General features: G+C 37.3%; 1 protein-coding gene across 8 annotated transcripts in view; it reads left to right on the top strand.

The window, feature by feature from the left end:
• The window catches only part of JMY (junction mediating and regulatory protein, p53 cofactor), a 127,641-nt gene that overhangs the window by 65,088 nt on the left and 38,216 nt on the right, over nt 1-24,337 (top strand). For 3 of the 8 annotated variants that reach the window (XM_036308939.1, XM_036308938.1, XM_036308935.1), the window contains exons 5-10: nt 1,928-2,093; nt 2,481-2,668; nt 4,019-4,105; nt 5,144-5,239; nt 6,391-6,988; nt 8,287-8,597. In XM_036308939.1, the coding sequence (XP_036164832.1) occupies nt 1,928-2,093; nt 2,481-2,668; nt 4,019-4,105; nt 5,144-5,239; nt 6,391-6,988; nt 8,287-8,594 (1,443 nt within the window). In that variant the 3' untranslated portion in view covers nt 8,595-8,597. Of the gene's footprint in view, nt 1-1,927; nt 2,094-2,480; nt 2,669-4,018; nt 4,106-5,143; nt 5,240-6,390; nt 6,989-8,286; nt 8,598-10,548; nt 12,673-12,711; nt 15,528-20,972; nt 22,286-24,337 lie in introns of those variants that run through there. The other 5 variants (XM_036308942.1, XM_036308934.1, XM_036308937.1 and 2 more) reach the window with 4 other exon arrangements.

Consider the following 24,337-nt stretch of genomic DNA (forward strand, 5'->3'; position numbering starts at 1 on the left):
ATAGTGGCAGATAAATGGTCACTTCTGGCTGGCGAGAACTAGAGGTAGTAAAGATGGGACAGCCCGCTCTGGACAGCATCACTGGAGAACTGATCATAGATGAAGGTTTTTAGTGATATCTTTAGTGATTCACACTAAGGTTTTACTGATTATAAATCCCCACTTAAGAGAATTAAAGCCTTCTAATATTACACATTCTATCTCTGCATATCATGGGACTGTGATCTCCAGGACTGGACAAGACCCCCAAGATAGTCTGTAAAGGGTTTGTAATTTATAGCAAGACTGGGAGTCTTAGCAAAGAAATCACTCCTGGATTCTTCTTTTATGACTGAGGACAAAAGCAGCAGCATTTCATTGTGTCAGCATTCTCCTTCATGTGAAACTATAATTAATCCCATTTTGAGTTTGTTCTATATTTCTTGTTTGTTAGTCATTCCCTAGTGTAGCAGGATCACTGACTTATACAAGTTAGATAACTTATTAACTATCTATTTATAAAATGTTTATAAAATAAAATAGTACTGTATTTAATTCATCTGGTTATTTTTAAATGTATACTGTTGCACATTTAGACCCCAGCTTAACTGTTGTTTTACAGTTCAAAATTTTTATTAAAAGAATTGAACTGTATGGATATCTAAAATGTAAAGGAAGGCTGGAATCTTGTTTAAAAATACTCTTTTTATGTGCTAACATGTTTTACCAACCTCACTAGCCAGAAGGGGTTATTTTGTAGCAATGCGAATTCACTGTCTGCTGCCATGGCTGCCCAGGACTATCAGTTAAGTGTGTTCCTGGGATTCTGGAAGCCCCGGTGATGTCTCACTAGAGCTCATAAACATTTCTCTCATTTCCCTCTTTGTTCTCCCCCCACTTCCTTTGTTAGTCACTCCTTAGCATGCCACTTGAGCCGAGGGCCTCCTCACGGTGCTGCTAGTTCCCAGCAAATTGATACTTGTGCCAGGAGTCTCTTGGAACTTCTGAGCTTGAACTTTTAAACTGCCAAAGAGTGGTGCCATGTTCTTAGAAGAAACGTTTTTGGAAGAATACCTACTCTCTCATATCAGAAAACTATTGCCATATTACAGACTCATGAAAAGTTTCTTGCACCTGTCTTTTTCCAAAGAGCCAAATAGAAATATATGGAACCATTATCTAACTTATACTTTTTCTCATGGTGATTTTCTTCTGGTGCCCAGCAAAATATCTTCCCTCTCACTTCAGGACTAAAAACTGACCAACAAAAAATCTCATTCAAGATCACCCAACTACTTCATGAGACATACATAGAAATGTCTGAATCCCTTAGGTTCACTGTAGGACCCTGAGTGTGTTTATTTAGATACTAATAATGATCATTATCAGTAGGTTGCAAGGATTTCCATGGAAAGCAGTTGTCATGCCGCTCTAGCTCACATCCACTCACCTTCTCCAGTCAACAGATCCTAGAAGCCAGCCAGGCTGTGACCTTGGAGCAAAATAAAGCTCTTAATGTATGGTGTTCAGCAGACTTTCCCCCCTCTGTTGTGTCTATCCAAGTATGGCCTAATGGTATTCATGTATCTTATATGAAAAGGATAACTGCAAAACTATCAACCTCTTTTTGTCAGTGAAAAGGGATGCCATTAATATTTATGTCAAGATAATTAGAATAATATATTATTAACCTAAATATAGATGAGCTGTAACATAAACTTTAAAAACCTTATTTTTACAGTGTTTGCCTAGTTATTTCTGAAACCATATGTTTTAATTATTACTGTTTTTATGTCTTTTAAAAGTCTTCATTCTTGCCCACAAGTTTCTTAGAACAATTGCTTTATGGGTTTATCCTGTCTGATTAGTTTTCATTTCTAATTAGAAATTATAACATGACTTTTTTTCTTGTCCCCACCAACTAGAAATATTTTTATTTTCAATACAGATGCAGAGTTTGCAGGGTGGTACAGAAGCCATAGCCCGATTGGATCAGTTAGAAGCTGATTATTATGATCTGCAACTTCAGTTGTATGAAGTACAGTTTGAAATCTTGAAGTGTGAAGAGTTATTGTTGACAGCACAACTAGAAAGCATCAAAAGACTTATATCTGGTATGGTGTACATTTAACCACATAAGTCCACAAAAGATTGAATGCTTTAAAAGAGACTTGAGGCCCGGTGCACAAATTCATGCATGGGTAGGGTCCCTCAACCTGGCCGGCCAGCAGGGGGGAGGGACTGTAGGAGGTTGGCCAGCTGCAGGAGGTTGGCTGTGGGAGCGCACTGACCACCAGGAGGCAGCTCCTGCATTGAGCATCTGCTCCCTGGTGGTCAGTGTGCGTCATAGCTACCGTCGGGTCGTAACGGTTGCTTAGGCTTTTATATATATAGATAATGGCTTTGCCTGAGGTTACAGAGCCAGTAATTGGATGAAAACCCTGTTCTGTCTCTGCAGTCCACGCTCTTAACCATTACCCTTTGTTGCTATTCTGTACCAGAAAAGAGAGATGAAGTGGTGTACTATGACACTTATGAAAGCATGGAGGCCATGCTGGAGAAGGAAGAGATGGCAGCATCGGTGCATTTACAAAGAGAAGAGCTGCATAAACTTCAGCAGAAAGCACGCCAGCTGGAAGCAAGACGTGGACGGGTTTCAGCCAAGAAAGCCTACCTCAGAAATAAAAAGGTATAAAAAAAAAGGTATAATAGGTTATGTATTTATGAAATTCAGCCTTAATTTTAAATTTTGCTTTTATTCATTACCTAATCCTTGATCCATAGCTAATAATTTTAATCTAGTCTGTCACTAATACTTGTTCATCTTTTAAAATGAAGTTAGTTATTATGGGGTGCTGCTTCAGAATCCTGCTGGAGTTCCTTGGTAATATGATATATGTAACCTATCACCTTTTTAAAATCTGAAAAAAAATTCAATTTCAAAACACATCTGACCTTTGTTCTGGATAAGGGATTGTGGACCTGTATTCTCATTTTATAACCAAGGGAACCAAGGTTAAATATATGACCCAAGAAAAAGTGCCTAGTATGGGGTAAGGTAGGATTCTATCTGAGGTCTGTGTGACCCAGAAGCATAAGTCAGTATACCACTGTATCATGTCACTGTATAGGACTGCCTTTTTTCCCCCAGGGAGACTGCCCTGGATAAGTTCATTTCATGATCAATACTTGTTAGGCAAGAGATTTAACCCAGTGTGGGGGGAGAATATAATATCAACAGGTGCTTTAGAAAAATAGTTTACTGGCTTAAAATGTCATTCCTTAGGTGCCTTTCTCTGATTAGAAGAGTAATCTTTGGTATAGCTCTGAGAGTGTTGGGAACTAATGGAAACCCTTTCATCTGGAGGGCTTTCCAAAAGGATGCAGGGAAAATGAAGATTCAGCGTGGTGCCACTAAAATTGCCAAATGGCAGTGCATTATTTTGTGAAGAAGCACATATATCCCATTTTATTATTACGTTTTTGTTTTCACGTGATTAGAAAGAACATAATTCTGACTTTCTAGTCTTTAAGGTCTCTTTTTGTTCTAAAGTCTGTGGCCAGAAGTTTAAGATTTCATAATATGCTTCAAAGCAGTTTGGACAAAATCATGTTCTTTAATTCATCAGAGAGAGTTTAAGAATACAGACTTTAAGCCAGGAGTTGTATATCCTTTTTGCCCAGACAGTTTGAGTACAGTAAGACAGAATATTCTGGCCACAGACTTCAGAGCTGAAAGAGACCTTTGAGATTATATAAGGACACCCTCTTCCACTCTGCTTTGCCCCGTCCCTCCCCCTCCAAAAAAGGGAAATCAGGAATGGAAGAGAAGTTTTAATAATTTGATAGAAGACTCTTTTTAAGATCCTGATTATTTGGCTTATGCTGCTTCAGTCTTATAAATGAGAAACCGGAGGTGGTTTATTTGATACTTTGCTATGCAGTTATATGTTAAAATGTGACTTATCACATAAACCCTGGTATGTTGTTTAAATCTTTAAGTTCCACTTATATTAAAACATATTTTATGTGTTTATAGGAAATTTGTATTGCAAAACACAATGAAAAATTCCATCAGCACCTTCAGAGTGAAGAGAACTACAGAACCCATCACACAGTACAACTAGTAAGTTTGTATTCTTGGAGACTTAGAACAAAACTTCTATTTTTACTGTAGTGTCTAGTAACATTACCAGTTGAGCATTGTGCATGAGGGTTTCCTGAAACTTCATGTACACTTTTAGTTTGACGATTCCAGTCATCCCTTAGATTTTGATATAATCATCTAAGGCAAATGTGAGCAGTAAGTCTCATTAGAAATTATATTGTCCAGGACAAATCTGGTGGGAAAGAAGAGAGAAGCAATAGAATAAGAGAATAATGGATGATGGAATTTGTAAAGGACAGCAGACAAATGGAAAAAAAGACAGATTAATGACATACTGGAACCACCACCATACTCCATGTGAAATTATCTGGTCTTGGGGGAAGTAACCCAATTTTTTAAAACAAAGCAGAAAAATAAAGTTTCATAACCCATTTGCTTATCTAGAAAGCCTTTTCATTTATTTAATATTTGTTCTGCCTAATAAGACTTAATTAGATGACTTTTAGTTGATTCAACAATATGAGAAAAATTTTTAATTTTTGAACAGATAACTGCCAGCTATAAGTTATGATAGTAAAGCAAATAATTTATGTATGATGCTGGAACTGCTTTTATTTTTTTCTAACTGTTGGTTATATTGGTTGACCTGTGTAATATCTAAATTACTGACCAAGTGTTTATGGATTTATTTTAAGGTCCACTGTTTGAGTTAGCAGAATTAACAGCTATAAGTATTTCATACTAAAATTGTTTAAGCCAGGGCCACAAAAATGAAACATTTTTTAGTTCAGAGATTTTATTCTATTTTACAGAATAAAATTCTTTAATTGGGAGTAAATGAAAAAAATAAAATAGTATTATTTTTACCATTGTGAATTTTAAAATGATAATTTGTTAAAAATGGATAGTGCTTCATGCCATAAAACATTTTGTTTAATGCATCATTCTTTGGGGTTACCCACCTGACATACTGGGAGAACTCTGTTCTTTTTTTCCTATTAATGATAAAAAGAAATGGGAAACATCATAATTGAATTACTACTCATTTTTTACCAGAAGAGAGAGAAATTACATGATGAAGAAGAAAGAAAAAGTGCTTGGGTTAGCCAAGAAAGACAGAGAACACTGGATAGACTTCGAACTTTTAAACAGGTAACAAAAGTACAGTAACTGTATGGTTTTTCATTGCTACATACACACTACTATTATAAGATTTCTTTGTCTGAGAAAAACTTGGGTTTTCCCTTTGTTGTTTAGAAAGTAAGTTAGTTTTGATTGCATGGCTACCTTTCCTCTGGTGGTTTCCAGAATTAATATCCTGTGACCCTTGGCTACCACTTCAGTCGAGTATAAGAGGAAAAGGCCCCTGGGAAGCATGGGTACCCCTTGAATTATAAACTAATTATAAAGTAATTAGTTTACAGCCAACTCTCCATTTCAAGCATCAACTTGTTATTGATTCCACATACATCAACCTATGGTAGTAATCTATGGAAATGATCAGTGACAGAATTAGAGAGTGGATCAGCATACATGAGAAATGCTTCAGCAGTTTTCTTACCAGGTGAAACCATGACTCTGGACACTGACATCACAGCAGCTAAATATTTCCTTCAAACTGTGCTTAAGCTGAATGGTTTTAGTTGATAAAGCTTCCACTGTCGGAAGCTTTTGATAAAGTCCTATTAGTATTATAGTGAAAAGGGTGTTAAGCCTTGAGGTAAGCAAATGCATTAATGCTAGGTTTCACTACAGTAAAAATATAGAATGAGAGTTGTTATGTCAGTCAGTACTCCCAAAAATTTTATCTGTAAGCATTTGAAAATACATGTAAGAAACTAATAGTCCCTTAGCTTTCTGCACATGTATGTTTTACATCATTTATGTTGTGTAATTTACATTCCTATTATTTTTCCGTTTAAATTCATAATTTTATTCAGTAAAGACCTTTTTTTAATAGTGGTAATTTTGAATAGTTGCTTAAGTTGATAAGAGGATTACAAGATCTTGATAAAGGATTTGATGATGAGCACACATTAAAGAGTTTGGTGATAACTGTTTGAAAGTTACTACACTTTGGTATTCTGGTTTTCTGTATAACTGTATTACAATTTTGTATTACAAAAGTTTCCCTAAAAATTACAAAAGCTCCAAAAGAACATCTTTCACTTGAGAGAGAAAATAGATAGCCAATTGTTCATAAATCATTTTAACATAATTTAACCAGTATGATAACTTCTGTTTTTTTAGAGGTACCCTGGCCAAGTTATATTTAACCAGTATGATAACTTCTGTTTTTTTAGAGGTACCCTGGCCAAGTTATATTTAAGTCAAGCAGATTGCGACTGGCTCATGCAAGAAAAAGTGCCGCTAGTCCTGTGCCCTGCGAGGACCAATGCAACTCTCTGCCAGGAGCACTCCAGATAGAAGAGAAAAGTGAAGAGGTGCAGAAAGGAAGAGGCAAGCTTGGGCCATCACAGACAGCAGAAGCCCAAAGCTTCATACAACTTGAAGATACTTCATTAGTACAACTTGAAGCCACTTCATTACCTCTCAGTGGTGTTACCTCGGAACTGTGCCCCACTGTTTCTCTTTCACTTTTGAATAATATTGACCTTGAACCAGGTTCTGTTACCACAGATCCACTCCCACCACCTCTTCCTCCAACACCACCTCCCCCACCACCCCCTCCTCCCCCACCCCCACCGCCACCACCTCTGCCTGTTGCTAAGGACAACATCCCAGAGACACTGGAGAAAGGTCTGCCTAGAGTGGAGGGGAACGAGAAGAGGATCCCTAAATCTGCAAGTGCCCCTTCAGCACATCTCTTTGATAGCAGCCAGCTGGTCAGTGCCAGGAAGAAGCTCAAAAAGACTGCTGAAGGTTTGCAGAGAAGGAGAGGTAAGTTAAAGAGATCTTTTCATGTTTATCTGTTGAAAAAGTGAGGCATAATCAAAGCACTTTTTATTTCACAGGATCTTACGAAGCTTAATACTAGTACATTATTTCTGGACATTATTTGATAGCGAATAGGTTTTCAAGGTCACAGCGGGGCAGAATTCTCACCAACCCATATCAACAAATTTCTACAGACATAGCAGTGTGTACCTTTAGCTGTTGGACATATTTTTAAAAATAAATCTTCTGAAGTGATACTTGATCTATTTGGTAATACATAGTAGGAAACTCCTTTTGTGTAAAAAAAAAGTGATTTTAAACCTGGGAAATACAAGAAAGGTATTCACTTCGGAAAGCTTAAGTCATTTTGTCAGAACTATCATACTAGGATGGCATTGGCAGGACAATGTAACATTTGGTCACGTGTTTATTGAGGACCTTGGTATACTCTTCATATAAAGAATCAAAGAAGAATAAGGAGTAATATGTATAATTTCTTGCATGTCATATTATGTGTTAAAGCTGTTTTTTGAAAAGAACAAAATCTTGGCCCTCAAGGAGCTTTAGCTTGCATAGAATATTATATAGAACATTTTGCATATTATATTTTAATCTGAAAGACTATCCTCTAAAATATTTTTACCTTAATCCAAGTAGAATTGCATGTATAAAACAACTAAATGCAAAATATCACTATAATGAGCCAAAATTAATTTTTAAAAATTAAATGTATAACCCAGTCACTTTGGAATTCAGGTTGGGCTGGTTGCATTATGGAAATCCTTCAGAAGCCTCACCCTTGATACTACTAAAGTCTAACTCCTAGCTCCCAATCTGTTCCCTGTTCTCACATGGGAAATGATAGGAATACCAATAATACCTGACATGGAATTGAGTCTTGGGATTTCTTTTTAGTAAGTGTAATTAGGATGCCCTGTGCTTTGGAACCTTCTGTTCACACTGCATGGGCCATTTTGTAGATGGTGTTTCCAGTGTCATGGGCTATCAAGTCCTACAGTCTAGAGCAGGGGTCCTCAAACTACGGCCCGCGGGCCACATGCAAATACAAACATTGTATTTGTTCCCGTTTTGTTTTTTTACTCCAAAATAAGATATGTGCAGTGTGCATAGGAATTTGTTCATAGTTTTTTTTTAAACTATAGTCCGGCTCTCCAATGGTCTAAGGGACAGTGAACTGGCCCCCTGTTTAAAAAGTTTGAGGACCCCTGGTCTAGAGGTTGTAGTAGTTTGACTTTTCATGTGTTAATCTAACTCCAATTGCTTTCTTTCATTTTCTAAAGTGAGCTCACCCATGGATGAGGTGTTAGCTTCCTTGAAACGTGGTAGTTTTCATCTGAAAAAGGTTGAACAACGAACTCTGCCTCCTTTTCCTGATGAAGATGATAGTAATAATATCTTGGCACAAATAAGGAAGGGGGTAAAATTGAAGAAAGTACAGAAGGAAGTTTTGAGAGAATCCTTCACGCTTCTGCCTGACACAGACCCTCTCACACGGAGCATCCATGAAGCTCTTCGGAGAATCAAAGAAGCATCCCCTGAGTCTGAGGATGAAGAGGAGGCCTTGCCTTGCACAGAATGGGAAAACTAACAGGTAAATGTCTTACTTTCTTCAGTAGCATTGGTAACACAGCTTTCATATTGGATATGATGAGGTCTCTTATATTGAGCCTGAGGTTTACTCTTTATTATACAGGCCAATTATAGTTGGGTCATAAATTTGTAAACTTAAGATTTTACTTCTGTAGTTTCTAGAAACTTAATAGGAAAGCACTTTTCAAAGATACTGCTATGTAAATGCTGTTTTTTATATGGCAGTACAGTCATATCCCAAGTATAGAGGATATTCTTATCTAATACCAGGAAAGTCTTTCAAAACAGAAAAGGCCTTTTCTAACTGAAGCATTTTATTACAAACATATGCATATTAAATTTTGATGTTTTATTAGCTGCCTGTGAAGGAATTTTCGAAGATCAGTCTAGAAAAGTAATTGTGTTATCTGATTATTTAGCTTTCTAAGCCTTTAAAACTGAGGTTAATCATTTTTAGGCTTATTATAATAACTGCATTGTTTAAAATTGCAGTTAATATAATATAAAAATTATACATATACATATCTTATTGAGTACCCCTATGAGTATTGGTTACACATTTGGCATTCTACCAGGGTAATAGAGAGTTATATTCCAGTACATTTTAACGTATTATTTTAATATGTTATTTAATGTATATTTTAATAAGGTAATTTTAAAGTAACGTGGTAATTATAAATTATGTTAAATATATAGAATCAGTAACGATAACATATATTATAAGTTAAATAGTATACAGCTTCACAACATTCACCAAAAAGGGGGGACTCATAGTCCTGGAGGGAGTAAAGAATAAACATATTCATCAGCACAGTTATTCTTTTTGTTGTTGTTACTCCTCACCTTAGGATATTTTTCCATTGATTTTTAGGGAGAGTGGAAGAGAGAGGGAAAGACAGAGAGAAATATCTATGTGAGAGAAACACATTGATTGGTTGCCTCCAGGAGAAGCCTGCAACCAAGTTACATGCCCTTGACTGGAATCAAACCTGGGACCCTTTAGTCTGCAGGCCAACGCTCTATCCACTGAGCCAAACTGGCTAGGGCACATCAGCACAACTATTCTTAAACATGCTTGATTATAAGAATTACCTGGAAAGCTTATTAAAAGTGCAGATTCCTGACCTTCACTCCCCAGGATACTGATGCATATGCAGGAATACATCTGGATTTTGAAGATTTAATACAAAACAAACTGTCATTAATTTTTAGATTGATTACATGTTCAAAGATACTATTTTGAATATCAAATATTACTAAAAGCAATTTTATCTGTTCCACATCTCTCCAGCAGCATCTGCACAGATCAGTAACTTAACAAAATGGGTGGGGAAAAAATCACATTTCTCTTAAGTGGTTGTGTGTTACCTTTTTTTAATTTTTTTTAATTTTTTTATTTTATTGATTTTTTACAGAGAAGAAGGGAGAGAGATAGTTAGAAACATCGATGAGAGAGAAACATCGATCAGCTGCCTCCTGCACATCTCCTACTGGGGATGTGCCTGCAACCCAGGTACATGCCCTTGACCGGAATCGAACCTGGGACCTTTCAGTCCGCAGGCCGACGCTCTATCCACTGAGCCAAACCGGTTTCAGCGTGTGTTACCTTTAATGTGCTTGAGCCAACATTCCAGAATACCATGGTCCTGCTGTGGTTTTTGGGCTTTTGGTATCCTTTCTTCCAAGAGCGTTATTTATAGAGGTCCTAATTAATAGTCACTCTGTGTGGCATGTTTATGGATCCCAAAATAATTTCAAACCATTTGTGCTTGTACATATATGTATACTATGCTTTGCAGAGGGGTATAAATATATCAGTATGTCTACTTGGTGTATGAATGTGTTTAGAGACTCAGATCTGTCTTGACAGGGAATCTTTTTGACTGGATACTTACTGTCTTTCACATTACAGTCATTGCAACCTGTTTTTATTGCCTGTCTCCTGCTTACAGCTTCTCGGTGAGCTGCTAAACCTATGCCTGAAACTACCATCTTAGTGCTGATTGGTTAATCCCTCAGGTGAACCTTCACCGAATGAGTATGTTTAGTCCTTTTATTACAGTTGACTGCAGTGGCCCAGGCAGGGTGCATGGCCTCCCAGCAGCTGCTCACGCCAGCCCATCACTGTTTGTCATCTTCCATCCTACCAGATCCTGCCCAGCACAGATACTGCAATAGTATTTCCTACATTCAAGTGTCCATTTTTTATAGCTTTGGGCTGCTAATTTGGCCTTATTTCTGATGTCCAGGATAAATACCACTTTGAAAATTGCCTAAAACTTTTCTCTCTTAGAATGATTTTTTTTTATGACTGGTATATATAGTATAATGTTGAGAGAAACAATGAAATAGTTCCACAAAATGTCTGAGCTCAGATAGCTGCAAAGCTAGTTTTAAAAGACAGTATATCCTACACCAGAAGCAATCTATAGATGAGCTGTATGCTCCACCGATTGAGCTGGCATTGATGAACAAGCTCCATTTCACCTGCGTGTGGGCTTGGGAAATCATTTTAAATGTTTTAGATACTTCTCCACAGATAGCTAAAAAAGCTGTAATTTGTATTTCCTGTTATTAATTGGCTTCATTCTTAGAGCTTTTAAATCATTGATGTGATTACATACTTCTTTGGAAGAGCTAACTTCTCAAAACTTCATGAAGTAAAAAGTGAAGGTCCCTGTTCTGCCTCGCCCTCCTCTAAAAACTCTTCCCAGAGATCATTATAGGTAACAGTGTCCTTGAAGGGTATTTTTAAACATAAGGAAGTACATGTAGTTATATAGACTTTATTCAGTTTCTGATTTGTTTCCTGTGGGGTCCTTTTTTAAAACTTTTTTTTATTGATTTCAGAGAGGAAGGGAGTAGGAGAGAGAGATAGGAACATCAGTGTTGAGAGAGAATCACTGACTGGCTGCCTTATGCATGCCCCCCACTGGGGATCGAGCCCACAACCTAGGCATGTGCCCTTGACTGGAATCGAACCCAGGACCTTTCAGTCCACAGGCCCACGCTCTATCCAACTGATCCAAACCAGCTAGAGCCCTGAGGGTTCCTTCTTAAACTTACGAAGTAACTATAATTACTCTGTCCAATAGAAATACAATGTGAGCCTCACATAGGATTTTAAAAGTTCTAGTATACTTAAAGAAGGTAGAAAAGAATGGGTGAAACTGATTTAACTAATACTTTATTTTACATGCTATATCCAAAATAGTATCTTTCAACATGTTTTCAATATTAAAAAAATATACAACATAATTCACATTTTTTTGTACTGAATCTTCAAAATCCACTGTATATTTTATACTTACTAGTATAAATTACAGCATAGTACATCTCAGTCTGGATGCTAAATATTCAATGGTTAAAGTGAAATGTCCTATCAAAACAATAAAATTGTATTTAGTAGAAAAAATATTTTCTACCACTTTATATTTTAAGTTAAATCAAATTAAAAATTCATTTTCTCAGTCACACTCGCCTCATTTTAAGTGCTCAATAGCCACATGTAGCTACAGTGTTAGATAACACAGAACTATAATAAAATAAGTTAGTATTCTGTTCATGTCAGCTTTTATCTGATAAGTACCAGAACTTTTATATAAATTTTCCTGTTCCATAGGTAAGCTCATAGATCTCAAACACAACTATTTTGAATTTTAAAAAGTCTTGGTAAAGCACGCATTTAAAGACCAGTATTAATCCCGTGCTCTAAATGTCAGTCTAACAAAAATTGCTCCCTAGTGAATTTTAAAAATGTCATGTAATAGTTCTTATACTGACAGTTTATTAGGCAAAAATTTTGAGATTATATTTTTCCTTTTTGTATTGACATAAAATGTTATTTTAAAAGAAGTAAGAATAAAAGTGAAAGAATCTTTACAACCTTTTAACAGTGATCAAAACCCATATGTAAATTTTTTCATTTTTATTGCTTTTAAATACAAGCATATCCTTTTTTTTTTTTTTTTAACTATCTATATAAATGGCCATTTATAAGGAAAAATCATCAGTGTTCATTCTGGATATTGCTAAAGTTATGAGGGAGCATATGTACATTCTACATTTACTAGGTCATTCTTTTTTTAATACATTGTTATTTCATTTGTAAACAGGTGACTCACGAAAAAGAAAAAAATACCTGCAGTTGAAGACCGATTCATATTCTTTTGAAAAACAAATTTTAAACACTTGGTTCCAGAATTGGATTCCATTAGATCCAAAGTGTATTGGCTCAGTGGTGTGAAATAAGGAAGCACAATTGGCAAGTTTTCACTTTTTCAGTCATTCCAATAGATGGTGGTTAACATGAGTTTTAGATGTGCAATGTTTCTGACTACAGTGAAGAAGAGGCCTTCAAAGAGATTCCCATTTTTTTTTACCATCTTCCCCTCTGTCCACCCACTTACATACTTATAGTGGCCAGTAAAGCTAGGGGTTGCTATGAGTTGGAAAAGCACTGGGTGGACAGAGGTCTCCTGTGAGCTGTATTGGGACTGCTTTGAAATCTATTGTTCAGTGCACTGAATAGTCATCTGCTTGAAAATTACAGAGCTTCTTCCATATCAGCTTATATAAATAGTGTGACACTCTGAAAAAGAAGTTTATCATGATAGCCATTGGGACAGGAATTGAAAGAAAATCAGATGATGAAAATTTCCACATTATCTCCAAAGGAATTTTCATAAAGATGTTGAACAATATCTGGAAAGATACAAAACTATGGAGATACATCTATTAATGTGTTTACCACAATATGATACATTTAACATGGCATATTTTTAGAGGACCACACACTCTTACACTTTGTAAATTTTTGAAGTAAAATTTCCATGCTTTTAAATAGCTCTTCATAATTGTGAATTTATAATAGTTTGAATATTATGTGCAGCTTTGTTTATGAGAAGCAATACTTTGTAATTTGATAATATTTCAAATTATTTTTGGTCTTTTTGTTTGAACTATTGCTTGATTACTGTAATTCAACATGACTTTCCTATTGAGAATCACAAATCAGGATTCTATAATAGGAATGCAGATCTTAAGTCTTTTTATCATGTACCATTTAAGTTTTTATTTTTATGCTCCACAGTGAAAAAAAAGTGCTCTACAGATATGCAGAAAAAATTAGACAAGCAGAAAAGCCTCTTTAGCTGGCATTTCACATGCTTTGAGTGGAGTTTTTGGATAGAGTCTTTGTTATTGTCACTAAATTAAAGATGTATGTAGCTCTAGGTGCCTGTTTTGCTGTAATGGAGTCCTGAAGGATGCGTTTATATGAATGGAGCCATTATGTGTTCTCAGCTGGACTGCTGTGGGCTTAAATGAAGGTAGATATGTTGGGCTCAGTACAGTACTCTGTAGAGTATTCTGCATAAGACAGATCTTGGCCTTTATATGCAGGGAGGACCGAAGTACCAAAAAAGACTTTTATTTCTTATGAGGCAATTATCTGACCTAGACTCAGAAAGCAGTCCCAGTGTAAAAGCCCTCCAATGAATCGATATTCCGGAGGAAAAAGAAATGCTCGCACCTTTGTCACATTAAAGTGGTATTCCTTGAGAGCAATTATGGAGAAAATATTCTGACATCAGGTCATGTAAAACAAAATCTTTCTGCTTAAATGTTGGTAATATGTTTCACAATACATTGGTTTATTCTGGCACTATTTTCACATCTTGTCTGGGAATATTGGAAATATAGATCTAATATAGAAACTAATCTTCATCCCATGATGGTGAGTGGGGGAGATTTTTTCCTATCTACATCCGTAAGGCATTGAAGCATGCTTCCTAACCCAAAGAATGATTGGTTTGATAATGTATTTTTTAAGAAGTTTTAGTAAATTTACAAATCATAAAAAAAAAATCACATTTCAATGTTATGCCTTTGGATGCCTGTTTTGTTTTTCATTCATTGACATTTAGAAAATACAGGAGAATGCAATGTTAAATTAACAGCAAAAGCACTAGAACTCTCATATGTCTAGAGAGAGCTGCTACCCATTTGGTGTTACAGCTGCGATTCCAAGGGTCCTGTGATCTCCATGAAGGTTATCTCACACTTGAAGATGAGTAGGTTAGAGCAGCCAGCTATGCTCATTCTCTGGTAAATAACTTTCTTTAACACACTCACTTCCCTTAGAGATTCAGATTCCTACTTCCACAGAATTGCATGTTACTGTAGGTCATCAACCTTTAAGAGTTCTCACAAATAATATTAAAATTTAAAATAACTACCATTGACTTGTCTATTAAGATGAGTTGACCAGTTGAGTCCTCATTTTAATTTTAAAGCAGTTTTAGACCCCAACAGGAATTATGTTGACATGGTTAAATTCTTTTTTTTCTTGCCCCAGTAAGATGAGCACCTTGGGCCTTAGTATTTCATTTGTATATATTTTAGTTATGGTGGTACTTATAGATCACATTTCCACTTCCAAACTTGCCTATACTGTTTATATGGTTTAAAATATTTGACAGCTATATTTCTGTTAAAGTATCATTGCCATATATAAGAATCTGCAAACAACTGCTTGCTTATGCTGAATCAGTTTAGAAGTTAATTTACTAATCTGGCCTCAACTACTATATATTTAAAATAGGGAAACAAGTAGGTGGTGATCCGGGGGATGTTTTGAGGACAGTATTACTTACTGCTCACTTAAATGTCAATGCTAACAATTTCTTCTAATGCAACTAAAATTATGTGTATATAACCAATGTGGAATGTATAGAAAAGGTATTCCTAATGATTTAAAATCCCAATGGTACTATATTGTAGCAATATGAAGAAATGCCTGGCTAAAAAAGATTTTTAAAAGATGAGCAACTGTCTTGTTTACTTGATGTATATTTTATAGGCTTATTGAGTTTGTGAGCAGCATAAAAGCAATCATTCCTTAATTCTTCATTGTGAAACTTAAACATTTCTATAAAATGCATTTTCAAATAGACTTTTAGACATGACTATGACACTTGATCAGGTGTAGTATCTCCATAGTGGGACTGTGGGGCTTTTCTATAAAACCGTAGAAAAATTTCAGCACTTTTATGTAACTAGAGGCCTGGTGCATGAGATTCATGCACTTGGGGGCGTCCTTCAGCCTGGCCTGCGCCCTCTCGCAGTCCAGGAGCCCTTGGGGGATGACCAACTGACAGCTTAGGTCCACTTCGTGCGGAGCGGGCCTAAGCAGGCAGTCGGACATCCTTAGTGCTGCTGCGGAGGCAGGAGAGGCTCCCGCCACCGCCACTGTGCTCGCCAACCGTGAGCCCAGCTTCTGGGCTTCTGGCTGAGTGGCGTTCCCCCTGTGGGAGTGCACTGACCACCAGGGAGCAGCTCCTGCATTGAGCGTCTGCCCCCTGGTGGTCAGTGTGCGTCATAGCAACCGGACGTTCTGCCATTCAGTCAATTTGCATATAACCCTTTTATTATATAGGATGGGGAGGGGGCCTTGGTTTCTACAAAGCTGAACTATGTAGCAATATTTGGTAACATGGCGTGACCACTTTTGTAAAGCATACTTTGGCCATAGCAGACACTAAGAATGGAAATTCTTTTATTAGTGGAACAAAAATAAATGGGGGGAGCATTCTCTCTGCTTGGGATGGGACCAGTATACAATTAACACAATTTAACTTTATACATTCCCTGAGACTCCATTTTTAATTACATTCACTGAGAATGTAATGCTTTTAGCCTAAGAAAAGTTTTTTCTTTCACTAAATACAAGGGTTTTTTTAATCTTTATAATTTATTATGCACTTAACATCAGATGCCAACCTGGAAAGTACTAATGGGTCCTTAAAGGCCTTATCAGGGAGTTGAAATTTCATATACTTTACCAGGTTATTTGTAAAAAAAAATTTTGAACAGATGTAAAACATTTAAAAACTGTGGCAGACTCATTGTTAACGTGCAACCATTATATAGTGAAAGCAGAAACCTTAAGTTTTGCCTAATTCTTGCACTGAATTTAAATAATATAAAGTTAAATGTGCATTTTAAACAGATTTTATTCCCCGTTTACTGCTTAGCATAGAAGAACTATGCTTCAGGCAGAGGACTGACCAGCAGGACTTACTTCCAGTGGCGGAGAGGGCAGGAAGTAGAGCACCTTACTGTGGGAGCGCGCTGCATTTATGAAGCTACTGACAGTTCAGTGGTGTGTCTGATCTTCACTGCAGAGTGCTCTGTAGTTAAAGCACATTTAAAAAATCTCTGCTCAGTTGCTTTGTAAAATGAAGCAATGGTATTTTTTATCCTATAAATATAGGCTAATTTAAAAGTTTTCCTACAAAAAATGAGTTTATATTGCTGCCTAAACTATCATGTATGTAAACAGAGGCTTTTTAAAGGTAAGAGGGAGTCTGGATTGTGTGTGTTAAATGTTTGTCCACTGAATTATTTCGAAGATGTATTCATTTGGAAATGTTCTCTTTTGCCCATAGTAAATGTATAGCTTGGCATTTGAGGAATTTAATTGAATTCCAAATTTATAAACGTTTCTCCCCTTCTCCATGCATTTATTATCACACTGTAAGGTGCATGTACAGAAAATACCTCTGAGATTGACATATTAAATATTTTATCAATGTTATTTCACACTGAATCTCAAACATTTGTTTTGAGGGTTAGGGGAAAGTTTTTGTGTGTTTTTTAAAGTCAGGTTATAATTAAGATTGGTTCATTTTGGGGAGTTAAGGAAGGACCATGGAAAATGATATTTAGACATGTACAAAAGGTATAGGTATTGGTTATAGAGTTCAGTTTTAACAAGTGAAGTTTTGGTGTTTTGGTGTTTTTTTTAAACTTGCATGTTCTATGGTTAACTATCAAAGAGTATATAACAAGTTATTCTAGCTTTTCCCAATACTAATTAAATTGGTTTTAAGAAGTCTCCATAATCACAAGATGGCATTTTCCCTTCAACTGTTAACCAAAAGGAATAGCCAATATAACCCATGTAGTGACTTCTGACTTCTTCAGCGTGGACAGAATCCCCACTGTGTCACTGAATTTCTCATTGTACTGTATGTATTGCCAAGGTTGAAACCATAATATGTAGTTTATGAAAAATTGAAGGCCACAGGTCATTTTGCATGAGTAAAGCCCATTAGGGCTAATGAAACTGACATGTTTTTTAGCCTTCCCAGTCAAATGAGAATTTTAATAGCAAACTGATTCACCATTTACTAGCTTTGTGCAATATTATAATGGTAGAAGCAAAACACTAGCACATTGTGCTTGGCTTTTAAGGATGGCTTTAACACCATCACATCACATGGGCGGTGTGCACAGTGTATTGTAAATGCCAACTCTTGCAAATTTACAATACTTAAGTATGCTAAATTAACATCCTAAAGTATTAAAAGTACAAAGAAAAAACTAAGCAAGCATTTATAGCAATATTCTGAAATCTCCAATAATTGTTTTGACTGTTGCCTTTGGCTCTTTAGTGCAACTTTTCTGCATTGTAATTATTGTATTGCTTTGTATTTCATGTTTTTTACACTCATGACTTCAGAGTTAAGTACTTGTACACCAAGTATTGCAATCACCTTTCTCTTCTTGTACATGCAGTGTAACAACATACAGTTTTGGTGCTTAACAATATTCCATTTTTTCTTTAATAAAATATATTTATTGCATTAACCTCACTTTGTTTAACATTGGTGGGAGATACTGTCACTTCTTTTCAAATAGGAGCACAGCAAGTCATACACCTGTTATGTTGATCAGGATTCAGTGACTGTTTACCCCTATACTTCTGGCTCTTCCCAACTACTGTTTATTATGAAATATTTTCATGGCAGCTTTATCTGTACTAGTAACAGCCTTGTTCATGTCATCTCTGTAACTATCCACATAGTTTGGAAACGACTTCCAAAATTGGAAGATCTTTAAATGCCTTTCATGTTAGGAGTCAATTTGTGTTCATCTAATACGGGGAGATTATTGGCTTTATGCTTAAACATAGGACGAGCTTAACTGGGTCCCAGCACATACTCTTACCCAACACTGGCTTGATGAAGCACACACAGTTCTAAGGAGGCGTCCTTCAATAGACTGAGGTCACAGATGCTGCTAAGCCCTACTTTTCCCCCAAGTCATTTATAAAATGATGGGCTGAACAGGATAAACTTTGGGACTGTCCAGCTTCAGGGTTCTGTATTAAGAAGTGAGAAATTTCTCCCAGGAAGGGCCTTACTTCCATGTATTCTCTCTACAAATATATCAGCAGCTAACCAAAGGGTTTTGATTACTAGTTTTTCCATAAAATGGACATGAGAGGAACGTTAGCCAAACAGAATATCACCTTCTGCCTCGAATTAAACTTAGATACATTAATACACTCTCAACAGTACTTCAGAAGACTCCTAGTACCTAGTTCACTCTTGTGAAAATCATGGTGCTATTGGCTTGGGACGGGTTTATTGGGTGGACTTCTCTATGGGGTTAGTCATCTTTCCTATGACAGGTGAAAACCACCTGAAAATCTAGGCCTGACTGGAATTCCTTACTCCTGCGTGGCCTTGTTGCTTATCCTGACCTTGCTGAGTTTTTATAAGTTGGTTGAAACGTGATGAATTTGCTACAGGAAGCCCTTTGGGAGAAGCTTACAAAATCTTTGGTGCAGCCCTAGCTGGTTTGGCTCAATGGATAGAGTGTCAGCCTGCAGACTGAATGGTCCCAGGTTCCATTACAGTCAAGGGCACATGCCCAGGTTGTGGACTCAATCCCCAGTAGGGGGCATGTAGGAGGCAGCCGGTCAATGATTCTCTCTCATCGATATTTCTCTCTCCCTTCTCCCTTCAGTATCAATGAAATCAATAAAAATACATTTTTTAAAAATCTTTGGTGCAAAAATCCCTACATTCCATCACATTCGGACAGGCTACTGATGGGTAATGACATTTAACCATATTTCCCCAGCACTCTGTCCCTCTGCCCAGGGATATACCCTTTCCACAAAGACCCCACAACTTTATTGCACACCAGAAACTTTGTTCTCCTTCACTGTTATTAGCCTTTTCTCCAGATCTCTCCACTAATAATCGCAGTCATTCACAAGTGTTCTTGCTCATCTTTCTCTAAACCTATTTGTCAACTGCTTAACTTCTAATAGGCTGATGACCTATTATTCTCCTACTGAGTTCCTACAGATCCATCCTCCAATCGCAGCAGCCTCCTCCTCTCACCTGCCTCCTCCATTTGCTCTTGGCGATTGCTGTGACTGACTCCATACACTCAGGCCACCGGGCTGCTTTCTGATCTCAGGTTCTTCCCTGTCATTAATTCCATAGGCCAGGCCCTGCTGTACATTCAGTAGAGTCCAGGACTTCCTGCCTCCATGCTGCCCAAGGAAAACATGCTACGAGGCTTTCTGTGGGAGACAGGTCTCTTCCAAGCCTTGCCCCCAGGACCTCAATTCCACATGCTCATCTCATATGTCTTTCCCCTGGCACACGTGTGTCTAAAATGCTTCTCCTTATCTCAACACCATCAAAAGTCTATCCATTGAGTGTTAATTTGGAAAGCAGATGGGCAATGTATCTGGCCCTCCCTGTGTGTCAAAATTTTTAATCAGAACATTGAAAGGGAATAAGAAAGTTAAGATGTGAAAGGAAAAAGTTATAGAATCTGATTTAATCGTCACAATTATACAAAGATTAACCATTTGAGGTACAAGGAAAGGGGTTAGGCCTGGCTGACATGGCTCAGTGGTTGCACGTCAACCTGTGAACCAGGTCACTGGTTTGATTCCTGGTCAGGGCACATGCCCAGGTTGTTTGCTCAATCCCCCATGTGGGGTGTGCAGGAGGCAGCCAATCAATGATTCTCATCATTGATGTTTCTATCTCTCTCCCTCATCCTTTCCTCTCTGAAATCAATACAAATATATTTTTTAAAAAAGAAAAGGGAAGGGGGTTAGATATTAAAATGTCCACGTTGACAACTCTAAGTGGCAGAGAGCTTTGCTTTAAAATCCCTCCATTACTCCCCATAGCATCTTCACCTTCACTAATAGCTCTATGAGGTCCAACTGGTGCAGTGGTTCTCAACCTTCTGACCCTTTAAAACAGTTCCTCACGTTGTGACCCCCAACCATAAAATTATTTTTGTTGCTACTTCATAACTGTAATTTTGCTACTGTTAATGAATCGTAATGTAAATATCTGATATGCAGGATGGTCTTAGGCGACCCCTGTGAAAGGGTCGTTCGACCGCCAAAGGGGTCGCGACCCACAGGTTGAGAACTGCTGAACTAGTGCTCAGTGAGTGCTTCCTAATCAGTCTCACTCTCTCCCATGTCTTTAAATGACCTCTGTGTCATAACAATGCCCAATTTGATTTTTAAATTTTTTTTTTCCAGCTTATACCTCTTCTCAGAACACTAGATCTCTTTTGTGTTCCGCTGCCTGGTGATCTCATCATTCGGATGCCTCATACCTATCTCAGATAGAACATATACAAAACGGTTCCCTTGATCCAATCCTTCCCAGCTTTACACATCTTTCACAGTTCATCCAGTTCTGCAGCTTAGATCCTGGAAGTTACCTTGCTGCCTTGCTCACCCTCACCCTCCACATCCAATCTTCATCTAGTCCTATCAAGCTGAATTCCAGTTTACCTCTGACATATCCACTGCTTTCTCTGTCTCTTACTGCCCTCTGACTCAGAGCACCTTCATCACAGCTAGACTATGACACTGGTCGCTTAACTGACCTTTTTACTGCCACTCTTGTCTCCTTCCAACTTACTCTGCACCCACAGTCAAAGTAGTGGGATCATGTCTCTTTCCTTTGCGTAAAGCCCAGTTGCTTTCCATTGACTTAGAATAAAAATTCCAAATCTGAATAGGCAATTCATAAAAGAAATTCAAATGACCAATGTGCATACCGAAAAACAACAGTCTACCTCATTTGTAATAAGGAGAACATAATTTAACCAAAATGAGATACCATTACACTTTGAAGGATGGTTAAAATTGAAACGATGGACAGTTTTGAGTATTATCAAGGATTTTGAAGAAAACAGGAACTTTCATACACTACTAGTGGTAGTATAAATGGTATTTTGGAAAACTGCTAGGCATTAGCTACAAAAGTTGGATGTATGCTCACCCTGCAACCTAGTTGAAATATGTATATACTTGAACCAGGAGACATCTGCAAGAATGCTTATAGCAGCATTCTTCATAATAGCCAACAACCAAAATACATAAATGTCCATGCACTGATGGACAGACAACTGTGGTATATTCCTAAAATGTGGTGTGTCATACAATGGAGTGCTGTAGAACACTAAAAATTAATATAGCTGCACAGTTCAGCTGAGTCTCATAAAGTTGAGCAAAAGAAGCCAAAAAGAATACTATATGATTCCAGTCATATAAAGTTAAAAAAAAAAAAAAAAGACAAAACCAAACTAGTGTTTAGGCTATTATTTAAGCAGTAAAACTTCTTTAAAAGCAAAGGTGTGGTTACCATAAAAATCATATGGACTCATTTGAGGGAAAGGAGAACTTTGTGACTAAAATTCTGTGGGGCTGTCAAGCTATTGGTTGACCAGGGCAGTGATTAGATGGGGGTCCACTTTACAATAACTCAGTAAGCTTTACATTTGTTTCTGTATTTTTCTGAATAAGCAGTACATTTCCTAATAAAAAAGGTTTTAAAACCCTAATATAGTGTTGTTCTATTATAATTCTATAAATTGTTTCTAGAATTCAAGTTGCCAAATACGTTTTATACACAAAATACTTTGCACGCTTGCCCTACAAAACAATGAGGACAATGAGAAAACCAGCTCATCTCAGACTTCTCCATAGAGTTCTATGCTCCTTTTCATCGGCTGTGTGTGTGTATGTGTGTGCATGTGCATTAAACTCCTCTAGGTGTTTGTTCTATTTAGGTTTCTTGTGAGGAAGTAGGTAGGAAAATCTTTAAAAATTTCATCAAATAAAAATATGCTACAGACAATAAGGTGCTGAAGGCCTGGGGCGGAGGCGGGCTGGAGCAGGTCAATGGGGGAAGAAGAGGGACATAGGTAATACTTTCAACAATAAAGATTTTTTTTAAAAAGATGTTACAACATAGCAGTCCTAGTGGTTAAAAGCAGGGACTCTTGAGACGCCTACTAGCTGTGAATGTGGACAAATTCTGTGTGTTTCCGTTTGTTCATCTGCAATATGTATGGTTTATACTTCATAAGGTTGTGGTATGGGCTAAATGAATACATAAATGTTAGCTATTATTCTGAGGATAGAATACCAAAGTTCTTGACACACATACACAAACCCACAAAGATTTCAGTAATTTGGAAGCAGGAACATCTGAATCTAGAGTAGCCGCTCCTGGAAGGTCTGAAAAGGCAGCAATAATATATACATTTCCTGTTGTAATAGAACAATTTCATTCACATGTCACAAAATGAATATTCTGCAATAAGCAACATTTTAAATTAACAGAAAACCTCTTTGTAGGAAGACTTGGGTGCAACGGAAAAATGCAGGATTTCTATTTTCTGACTCACTTTATGTGGGGATGGGATCTTAAAGAATCTAAAAAGTAACCCAAAAATATAAATGTCAATGAATTTTCAGTTAAATATGGTGGCTGCAAACATTGATACTTCTTTCCAAAGTCCTAACATGGCAGGAAAGGAATTAAAACAGAAGAGGAGAAAACTGTGGACAAGAACTGTCGGTCAGAGTTTGGAAAATGTCTGGGCCGTTAGCGGAGGGAGCTGACCTGAGTCTGCAGCAAGAAGCAAGCCAAGCCCCAAGGGGCCTCGCATTTGGAGGCACACTGTTCTTTGAAGGGTGGGGATGAGGTGTGAGTGTGAAAGGAGAGGTGGAAAGTCTCAAACAGAAGCAACTGACCTCACCCCATCTCCAGGCCCTCCTTTCCCACTGCAAGATGCTAGAGGTTCATTCTCTGGGTAAAACGAGCCAGAGATCTGGACTCTCATAGCCAGGTACAGAGGAGGACAGATACTGCTGAACACCTGAGGATTAAGTTAAAATCCTTCAGAATCACGGAACCTCAGCTAGGCATTTCCAGCCCCCAGATGAGTCTGGAAGATGCTTCTGTAGAAATTAAAACCCCCAGAGAAAAGGCCATCATGAATGTGTGAGGAGAGATGGAGATTTACCAAATGGTAAAGTTGGTCTCCCACCCAATCATCCTATCTCCAAAGATACTAGTCAACCAGCCCCCCCTTCCTGCTCTCAGGGTCTCATGGTAGAATATGAACAGACTACTTAGAATCAGTTTCAGAAAGTCCCCGCCCAATGGACAGACTAAAACAAACTAAAGAAAGTAACTCAGAAAATGACAATTCAGAGACTAGGAGAAAAACATTAAAATTACTTTTGTCAGAAAAATAAGGTGAAATACTGCACTCATGATACAAGAATGGGCTGCAACAAAAAGGAATAGTCTGAAAACAAGGAGTGACACTTAGAAATGATAACTGGCAGCTGAAGAGGGCATAGAAGGAATAAATGGTGATGGGAAAAATAAAATACATTTTGAAAAATTCAACTCTCAGAGCTGAATAAACCACTAAGGAGATGAACCGTAGAAAAGAGGGTTGATTTGACTCATCCCACATCTGCTTGATGCCAGGAAGAAGAGAGAAGTGGAGGGGAGAGCATTATTAAACAGTACAAGAAACTTACTGTTCTCTTCGCCACAAATGGAGTTGCATTTCCTTTCATGTGCAATAGGAGTC

The sequence above is a fragment of the Myotis myotis genome, unplaced genomic scaffold, assembly GCF_014108235.1.
Source record: "Myotis myotis isolate mMyoMyo1 unplaced genomic scaffold, mMyoMyo1.p scaffold_m19_p_5, whole genome shotgun sequence".
NCBI classification, from domain to species: Eukaryota; Metazoa; Chordata; class Mammalia; order Chiroptera; family Vespertilionidae; genus Myotis; species Myotis myotis.